We start from the raw sequence: 9,753 nt of genomic DNA on the forward strand, positions 1-9,753 counted from the left end.
AGATAGGTCCTTGATCCCTGATTGGTTGGGAAGGGCTTTTGGGGAAAATAGGTCCCTGATTGGTTGGGATGGGCTTTTGATAAAAGAGGTCCCTGGTTGGCTAAGACAAACTTTCAAGAAAAGATGACCTAGATAAGATAGGTCCTTGATCCCTGATTGGTTGGGAAGGGCTTTTGGGGAAAATAGGTCCCTGATTGGTTGGGATGGGCTTTTGATAAAAGAGGTCCCTGGTTGGTTAGGACAGACCTTTGAGAAAAGATGACCTAGTAGTAAAAAGGAGCTGCCAATTGGGCAATGCACTGGTGCACAGCTGGCAAGAAGAGACGATGTTCAGAACACACACATCCTCCCCAAAAGTGCTGTTTTGCACCGACCCTGGGCTGTTCCTATTGTCCTGTTGCTCCAGACAGACGGGATGCTGCTTCCCGCAGAGCCCCTCTCTCCGCCCTCCCCAGGCTGCTACGCACAGTGGCAGCGTGTGACGATCATGTCGTCAAAGAGCTGCGTGACCACCTTCCCGTCGCTGGCGTAATGCATGAGGACCATGGGTTCGTAGGCGGCTGGGACGCAGCACGGCGCCGGTGTCTCCCCAGACAGGCTATGGAGCCTGGCCTTGATCTGGGCATGCATGCTGGCCGGCTTGTAGTTGTGGGGGCACGAACCCTCGCAGAACCTCATGGAGTAGCTGCTGGGCGCCAGCACCCAGTCGGACCACCCGATGTCGGCAAAGGAGACCTTGAGCGAGCGGAGGCAGCATTTGGTGTCGCCTTTGCCGCACTCCTCGTCCAGCTGCCTCGGCTTCCGGACCCGCCTGCGCCCCTGCGTCTCGACCTCCAGGGGGAGCCACTCTCTCCCTTCCAGGGTGGAGGCAGCCACATCCATGGGAAACTCCAGACCCAAATGGAGCCTCGGGTCGGGGCTGGCTAGCCACTGCCCCACGGCGTCTCCAAGGTTGAGGACGGGTGTGGTCCTCGAGACCACCTGGGAGGACAGGAGCACGGGGGTTTCTCCATCCCCACCGGCCAGTCTGTAGATGTTGACGTGAGCCAACCCTGTTGAGTTGAGCTGGGAGATGCCAGGGATGTCCGGGAACTTCTTGGACAGAGTCAGCTCGGCCCGAAAGACATGGAGGCCCTGGCTGAGCGCTGCTGTCCTGGAGACTTCCAGACCGTATAGGGGCCTAAGTGGGTCACTGGTGTCCCCGGTACCTGCAGCCAGTCCTTGCCCCAGAAGCTTAACTGTGGAGAGAATGAAGAGAGGAAGATGTCAGGAGCGGGCCAGCAATAAATCACACAGAGCAGGCGATGTTAACTCTTTATTAGCAAGAACACAATCTGCACAGACTCGGTGGGGTGTCAGCCCACATGAGCACAGCAGCTCATCCCTGGTAGGCCTTGCCCCATGGATCAGTGGCTGAGGCTGAAGGCCCCTGTCTTCCCCATAGATGTCTAGGTCTGCTCCTCTCCTCAGTGTTTTCCAAGCAATCAGAGATGGTGCCTGTGTGGAGCCAGCCTTTCCTCCGCCCTCTTCGTGCCTCTCTTGGTTCTGGGAGACAAGAGGAGAGGGGAGCTTGTTGCAGCAGAAGGGGGAGACCCCCATGCCTCTTCCCCAGCTGGACTCCTCTCTGCCTCTTGGCCTCCCTCCTCTCCTGCTTCTGAACTTCTCTCTGTCACAGACTCTCCCCGCTCACTAAGTCCTGTTGCCTCTTCAGCTTCCGACACCTCCTCTTCCCAGTCTGCTCCCTCTGACCATTCGTCCCACTGCCCCTTGGGACACCCCAAGAAGCCGGCGGCTGCTACGCATAACACATTTAAAAATATGTTTAAAATAGCCATTCCCAAGCACTCTGCAGTATTTCTACCAGGGATGATAGGGGCAGAGGCTCCCAAAGAGATGGTCAAGTCATTTATCTACGTTACTACCTCAACCAGAATCCTGTATACACAGAAGTGGAAAGATGGAGAAGCCCCAACGAAAGAATGGATTTTAAAGTTGATAGACCAGGCAGAGAGGGCAAAGATGGTGGCTAAAAGAAAAAAAGATATCGAAAAGACAGGGAGAACTTTGCTGAAGAGTGGATGTTCTTTTCAGAGTATTTGTGTGTCTGGGGGGAATTATAAGAAGGTCCCCGATAACTGCTGGAAGTGTAAACAAACAGGGGGTTCTTTTTTTAAAATATGTGGTGGGCTTGTAAAAAAGCTGGGGTAGTTTGGGATAGGATATTAAGGTAAAGGTAAAGGTAAAGGGACCCCTGACCATTAGGTCCAGTCGTGACCGACTCTGGGGTTACGCGCTCATCTCGCATTATTGGCCGAGGGAGCCGGCGTATAGCTTCCAGGTCATGTGGCCAGCATGACAAAGCCGCTTCTGGCAAACCAGAGCAGCACATGGAAACGCTGTTTACCTTCCCGCTGTAGCGGTTCCTATTTATCTACTTGCATTTTGACGTGCTTTCGAACTGCTAGGTTGGCAGGAGCTGGGACCAAGCAACGGGAGCTCACCCCGTCACAGGGATTCGAACCGCCGACCTTCTGATCAGCAAGCCCTAGGCTCGGTGGTTTAACCCACAGCGCCACCTGGGTCCCTCCTAGGGATAGGATATACGATGAGATAAAAAAGATGTTTAAAGTGAGTTTACAAAACAAAACAAAAAACCACATTGAAGCTTTCCTGCTAGGAATCGTAAGGATAGAAAATCCAAAAGGGATGTTGAAGTTGTTTAACTACGGCCGCTAGGATTCTTCACGCTCAGAAATGGAAAGATGAAGAAGTTCCTACTACTAAAGAAGAACGGATAAGCAAAGTAATGAGCTATGTCAGTGGTTTTCAACCCTGGGGTGCCTTGAATGATGGTCAGGGATGCTGCGGGCAACCCTGACCTCCATCCCTCTTTCTTTCTTTCTTTCTCTCCCTCCCCTGATGCCCTCTGGCGTCTCTGCTTCCCAAAGGCTTGCACAGCCGTTTGTTGCAGCAGCCCTGGCTGCAAGCTCCACAGGCGAATGGTGCCTCTGGGGCTGGCCAGGGGGTGCTGGGTGCCAGGGGCTTCGGTGGCTTCGGAGAAAGCAAGCAAGCAAGCGGGCAGGGGAGCCCAGCCAGCTAGTCTGCCAGCCCTTGCTATTGCGAATGGGCAGACAAATCTCTGGGGCAGGGGAGGGGGGTCAGATCAGAGACCAGGGATGGAAGCAGTGGCTGCCTGGAGGACTCCCAAGGAGAGGGGAGAGGAGGCTGAGAGAACACTCCACAAGGGAGGGTGTTCAAAAAGGGGTGAGGGGCTGCCAGCTCTGCAGGGAAGGGGGGACATAACTGGGCTCCTGAGCCCCACAGGGGAGCTGCAGAAAGAATGTAGTTGGTCAAGGGAGCCGTGGACTCAACAAGGTTGACAATCTCTGAGCTAGGTTGAATCAGCAAAGCTAACAGCAAATCTAATTTTTTTGAAGGATGGAAGACCTTTTCGGATTATTTGAAGGAAAATGACAACAGGGAGAATCCGCAACCAGGTTTTGAGCTATGAGCAGCGGAAAGAACGAGAGACTATTGTGTTATGATTATGATTTTTAAAAGAAAGTGAAGATGCAGCAAAGGGGGGGTGGGGATAAGGAAAACGTCACGGGAAATGGTCTCGGAAGCCGAAAATAGAAAAGAAATCTCTTTTTAAAATGCATTGGAATTTTCTGTGTAATTTTTTGGAAATTTAGTAAAAATACTATAAAGAGAGAGAGAGAGAGAGAAAGAGAAAGAGAGAGAGAGAGAGAGAGAGAGAAAGAAAGAAAGAAAGAAAGAAAGAAAGAAAACGACAGTCGAACAAAATCACGACCAGGATTCGAATAACAGGCAAGGGATGGTGATATAAATTATAATGCAGTAGAAAATAAACAGCAGATAAAGGAACACAACAGGAGCATCGTGGACACACGGCTGGGAAGTCGAAACGTAAGGAATTATGAGATTGAAAGCGAACTGAATGATGTCAAATTTTGTGTAAAAATCTTTATATATATATGAATGCAAGGAAGCCGGTGGCTGCTTACCTTTCGCCCTCAGGGTATGAACAGTTTTTGCTGCTGGTGGCAAAGTCTGGTTCGCTCTGAGTTGTGCCAGCATCTCCTGGTAGACCTGTCGAGCCTCTTGCAGCCCACCTTGACCCAATGCCCCTGGCACGCTGGGAGGCTTCTCCATCCCAAGGCGGTCCAGGATGCTTCGTTTGATTGCCTCCAGTTGCGGGTGGGCGTCTTGGGGGCTGTGGGGTCGCAGGTCAACCATGCCAGACAGGAGAGACTGGAGGAACAGCACCCAGAGGCTGGTGGCAAGGCGAGAGGCTCCGGGCATCGTGGGTGGGTGGGGGGAAGTCAGAGACCTCGGGGCTGGTGAATTTCTCCAGAGAGCTGTGCTCGGCTTCCCTTCGCTTGGCCCAGACCTTTGGCTTTATACCCGAGGCGAACTTGTCAGCAATGACGTGGAAGTACAGTAAACAGAGAAAAGGGTAAAAAAAAAGAAAAAGATTTTGACAGTTGGCTGGTGTTTTTTCCCCCCTTTCCTTTCCTTTTCTTCCTTGAAGCAATTGCAGGTGCTTGGGGTGGGGATGGGGGGGCAAAGGCGAAAGGGCAAAGGCCAGGTCTGCTGTTCTCTGTGGCAGTGCCCAACTGGACACCGATTTCTGGGAAGCCCCAAAATGGAAACGGAACGCAACGGTTGCACCTCCTTAGGGAGATGGGGGGGGGTAGCAGAGGTCGGGTGGTCATCTGCCATGGATGCTTGAGCCAAGATTCCTGCATTGGTGGGGGTTGGACTGGATAATAATAATAATAATGATAATAATAATAATAATAATAATAATAATAATAATAATAATAATAATTTATTATTTGTACCCCGCCCATCTGGCTGGGTTTCCCCAGCCACTCTGGGCAGCTTCCAACAAAGATTAAAAACACATTAAAATGTCACACATTAAAAAACTTCCCTGAACAGGGCTGCCTTCAGATGTTTTCTAAATGTCAGGTAGTTAATTTATCTCTTTGACACCTGGTGGGAGGGCGTTCCACAGGGCGGGCGCCACCACCGAGAAGGCCCTCTGCCTGGTTCCCTGTAACTTGGCTTCTCGCAGCGAGGGAACCGCCAGAAGGCCCTTGGCACTGGACTTCAGTGTCCGGGCAGAACGGTGGGGGTGGAGTTACAGGTAGGTAGCCGTGTTGGTCTGAGTCGAAGCAAAATAAAAAAATTCCTTCAGTATTTAAAATTCCTTCATCACCTTAAAGACCAACTAAGTTTTTATTTTGGTATGACCTTTCGTGTGCATGCACACTTCTTCAGATACACTTGAAACAGAAGTGTCAGACCCTTATACAGAGGGTGGTGGGGGTGGGTGAGAATGGGTGATGGGCTGGTGGGAGTGGTAAACCTGTAGATGGCTGTTAACGACTGCTGATGACTGCAATTAGTCCAGGGGGGGGGGAAGCAAGGGCTGAGGCGCTAAAGAAAGTTGATCATGCATAATGAGATAAGAATCCGATGTCTTTATTCATCCCAGGTGGCTCCATGGTTTTAAGCTTGGTAATGAGTTCCAATTCAGAAACTTCTCTTTCAACTCTGTTCCTGAAATTTCTCTGTAATTTCAGGTGGTGGGGGTGGAGACGCTCCTTCAGGTATACTGGGCCGAGGCCAGTAATGGATGACCCTGTGGTTTCCAGCTACTGGGGCTGAGAGGCATACTCTCAGCTCAAGCATCCAGGAGAGATGGCCATCCAACCTCTGCTGAAAAGCCTCCAAGGAAGGAGAGCCCACCACCTCCCGAGGGAGACCGTTCCACGGTCTAACAGCTCATACCACCAGAACGTTCTTCTTCATGTTTAGCTGGAATCTCCTTTCTTGAAACTTGAAGCCAATCGTGGGTTTGAGTCCTACCCTCCAGAGCTCAGGCTTGCAAAGCGGCGACGGGTCTAGAGTTCAAATCGGGATTTCAGCCTGATCCAGGAAGGCTCTCTTTACGACTTTGCTCCTTCTCCAAACAAGCCTTTGCCTTTTGCCTTTCTGGCAACTGGTCTGAACACAAAACATCAACCAGAGGCGGGTTCCAATCAGCCTCTAAACCTGGTCATTTTGTATGTCCAACTAAGGCAAAAGACCAGGATGGGGGGCAGGGGGTCACCTGTGGCCCCCTCCATATGTATTTGGCCTCCCAAATCCCACCAGCCTCGGCTGAATCGGTCAAGAATGGTCAGGAATGATGAGGGAGCCCACCAACATTACACTGCAGGGGGTTGGACTAGATGACCCCTGATCCCTTCCAACTCTGCAATTGCATAATTCTGATGTTCCCTTCCTTTGATGCGAGGCTTCCTTTCAGGACTCCCGGCGCAAACCGGATCGCACCCTCTCCAAGGGGCTGGAACGTCAAGTGTGGTTTTTTTTGGGTGGGTGGGGGAATCTGGGCCTCCTTTTCATCCAAATATTTTTGCGGTGATTCGGCGTCTTCCATTATTGGGTCAGTCGGTGGTGAGCTTTCGTGAAGCCGCAGAGCCTTCGTTCCGAAAATGACGGCCGGGCGATTTACAAGGCAGCGGAAGCCATAAAACATAAAATCCGTGTGGAATGAACCCGTCCAAACATTGGAGTTGCAAGCGATGTTGATTCACGAGGGCGTCATTGCCGTTGCATCCCATACGCCTCCCCCCATCACTAGGGGACCTGCAACCCAAGACTCTCACAATTATTTCACAACCTCCCCTCTGGGGCAAGGAACAAATTCCTCACCATATTTGAGAAGCCGCAAGCCAATTCTGTTGGGAAACCTTCACTGAAAGCATGGCTTTGGAGCTGTTTGCGAATGTTTCGCCTCTATGAGACCAGAGAGCTGTTCCTTATAGGGTGGGGAGAAGCTTTATGGGATGCTGGGGGGCTGGTTTGGGGGGAGCAGGGCTTCGCAGGGTGTGGCCCACATCCCCAAATCATTTTTTCTAATGATCTGAGTGCTCCTGTTCAGGCAATGGATTTAGAGAGAGGAGTCTGAATTGGGGGTGACTGGGGTTACTGTATGGGATATTAGTTTTTTGGGGGGAGATAACTTAAGCATAACTTCCAACATTTCTCTGGTGAAAATAGGGACGCCTCAGTCCTTGCTTTCCCCCGCAGGACCAATTGCAGTCATCAGCAGTTGTTAACAGTCATCAACAGGTTTACCACTCCTATCAGCCCATCACCCATTCCCATCACCCCCACCCTCTGAATATACATAAGGGTCTGGTGGATTCTGTTTCAGTGTATCTGACGAAGTGTGCATGCACACGAAAGCTCATACCAAAATAAAAACTTAGTTGGTCTTTCTTAGTTGGTCTTTAAGGTGCTACTGAAGGAATTTTTTTATTTAACAATAATTTTATTATTTATACAGGGCAGTCTCGAGCAGTGGCACTGAGGGGCGGAGATCACTCCGGCGCCCCTGCCCTCGCTGGGTGCAGAATGGCTTCCGCGCGGCTTTGCCGCACAGCGCCCCGCCTACCAGCCCAGCGCCCTGGCGCACTGCGCCGCCGGGACTCTACCTAGAGCCAGCCCTGTATTTATACCCAGCCAATCTGACAGGGTTGCCCCAACCATTTTGGGCAGCTTCCAACATATATAAAACCACAATAAAACATTAACTATTGAAAAAAAACTTCCCTATATGGGGCTGCTTTCAGGTGCCTTCTAAAGGCAGGGCCGGCTCTAGGGGTAGGCTGGGTGGCGCGGGGCTGTGCGGAAGCCATGCTGCGCGCTGCGCCCACCCACAAGGGAGGGGGCGCTGGAGCGATCTCTGCACCACGGCGCCCGGGCGCCCGACATGCTTGAGACGGCCCTGTCTAAAGGTTGCATAGTTACTTATCTCCTTGGCTCAGGGGTAAGCCCTACATTTCTCTGATGAAAATAGACACATCCTAAGGGGGAAGCGGGACATTCCGGGATCAAATCAGAAACCGGGGCGGCTTCTGTAAGCCCAGGACTGTCCCTAGCAAATAGGGACACTTGGAGATTCAAGAAGACTTTCTCCAGATATGTTGGGTGCTTGTGTGTGCCGAACTGGCATGGAGCAGTTCAGTTGATAGGGCAGCGGTCAGTGAAGAGGTGCTGCTGAGCTGGACCCCACAAGAAGCAGCTTGGGTGGCTTCGGAAGAAAGCTAGACAAATGCAAGGCTGCCCAGGGCTACTACCAGCCACAACGGCGGTGTTCTCCCCCTTCACTGCTGGAGACAGCAAACGTTTCTGGATTCGCTGGGCATTGCAAGCAGAGAAACAGCCGCCGTGGCTCTCAGGTTCGGCTTGCGGGGCCTGTCGTTCAGGGTACTTGGTTGCTTTGAGATCCACAACCCACCGCAAGAGAAAGGCCTTTGCATAACCCCCACTGGAAAAAGTGGTCTAATTAAGGATGTCCTCTCCAACATTTCCCTGCTGGCGTTGAGCAACGGGGTGACTCATAAGCTGACACCATGTGGGGTGCAGAGGAAAGGAGCATGCACATCTCAAACGAAAAGCCCTTTCGGGTTTCAAATGCACCTGTTTTCGGAAACCCAATCAGGTCGGCAACGCAGAGAAGTCCTTCTGCTTCTGTGAGCTTGGTTCTGTCTACACAGGCTGGCATTGGTTTCTCTCAGCCATCCCTGGAGAATGGAAGCTTCTGAGACCTTCTGTGTGCAAAGCGGATGCTTTTCCCGGGAGATCGGCAGCCCTTCCCACAAAGAAAGCGTGTCATTTCAGGGTCCCCTAAAAGGGCAGTGAAAACAACCTGGGAGGTGTCAGTGAGACCAAAAAGATTCCACAGCAGAAGAATTCATTGAGGCTGCTTCCAGGCAAACTCTGAGAAGAGCTTCTTCCTGCTGCAGCAGCTGGACGGGGATTCTTGCCATTCCACAAATCCATCGTCATCATTGATGGAAGCGAGCAGAGGACCAAAAGGCCAGTTTTGACCTGGATCCCACCCAACCATGGAGGAGTTGAGGAACCCATTTCAAACGTTGTTATTGGAGCTAGACTTCCTCCCCCAGCACCAGCCTCCACTTGTCTAGGTGCGTGCTGGACTCTCCTTCCTTCAAAGTTTTTAAGCAGAAGTCAGATGGCCACCTGTCATGGGTGCTTTAGCGGAGATTCCTGCATTGCAGAGGGTTGGACTAGATGGCCCTCGGGTCCCAACTGTAAGATTCTACGATTCTATGATTCTCTCCATTGATGAGTGCCCAAGCACTCTGTAGATGGGCAGAGGCACGCTTTCTCTCTCCTATTTATGACTGTAAACCACTTTTTGCATTTTAAAAAAATGGAAGTGTAGTACTTTACTGTATAGTATTATTGGGCTGCATCCGATTCTGATGCCAATAAAAGCATATATGTAAAAAAGGAATAAATACTGCACATAGATAAAATCAGGTAGATGGTGGGTGTGCTTTTTAAAGCACATCTGCACCGTTTACAAACGCAAACAAGCAACTTATTCGCAAGAGGGCGCGCCCTTCCTCCGATGAACCCCTTGCTTAAGGAAATAAAAAAAACTTCAACTCCCAGCAGAACTTGCAGCCATCCCACCCCTTTCCTTTCGCTTTGCAAATAAACGCAAGGCCCCACGGGACTCGTAGTTCCCGCGCCGTCCCGTTCCGGCTTCCCGTCGCCATGGCGACCGCGCGCCTCCTAACACGTGGAGCTTGACGAGCCCGCCCTTGCTCTGCTGGCGGCGGGCGTGGAGTGAAAATCGAGGCCCAGGCTTCGGCGGGGCGTGCTAGGCCGCACCCCGAT

At 51.6% G+C, this 9,753-nt stretch overlaps 1 protein-coding gene across 1 annotated transcript; it reads right to left on the bottom strand.

Annotated features, from left to right (window-relative positions):
• Positions 1-459: 459 nt before the first annotated feature.
• On the bottom strand, positions 460-4,326 carry GDF15 (growth differentiation factor 15). The gene is made up of 2 exons (XM_035117275.2): positions 4,029-4,326; positions 460-1,238 (listed from the first exon to the last, which is right to left on the bottom strand). The coding sequence occupies exons 1-2, from the start codon at positions 4,324-4,326 to the stop codon at positions 460-462; spliced, it is 1,077 nt and encodes a 358-aa protein (XP_034973166.1).
• Positions 4,327-9,753: the final 5,427 nt, after the last annotated feature.

This window comes from Zootoca vivipara, chromosome 6 (genome assembly GCF_963506605.1).
Source record: "Zootoca vivipara chromosome 6, rZooViv1.1, whole genome shotgun sequence".
NCBI classification, from domain to species: domain Eukaryota; kingdom Metazoa; phylum Chordata; class Lepidosauria; order Squamata; family Lacertidae; genus Zootoca; species Zootoca vivipara.

Coding starts and splice junctions, on each gene's coding strand:
- GDF15 (XM_035117275.2), bottom strand. CDS start 4,326: ATGCCCGGAGCCTCTCGCCTTGCCACCAGCCTCTGGGTGCTGTTCCTC. Junction 1,239..4,028: donor TCATACCCTGAGGGCGAAAG/GTAAGCAGCCAC, acceptor TTCTCTCCACAG/TTAAGCTTCTGGGGCAAGGA.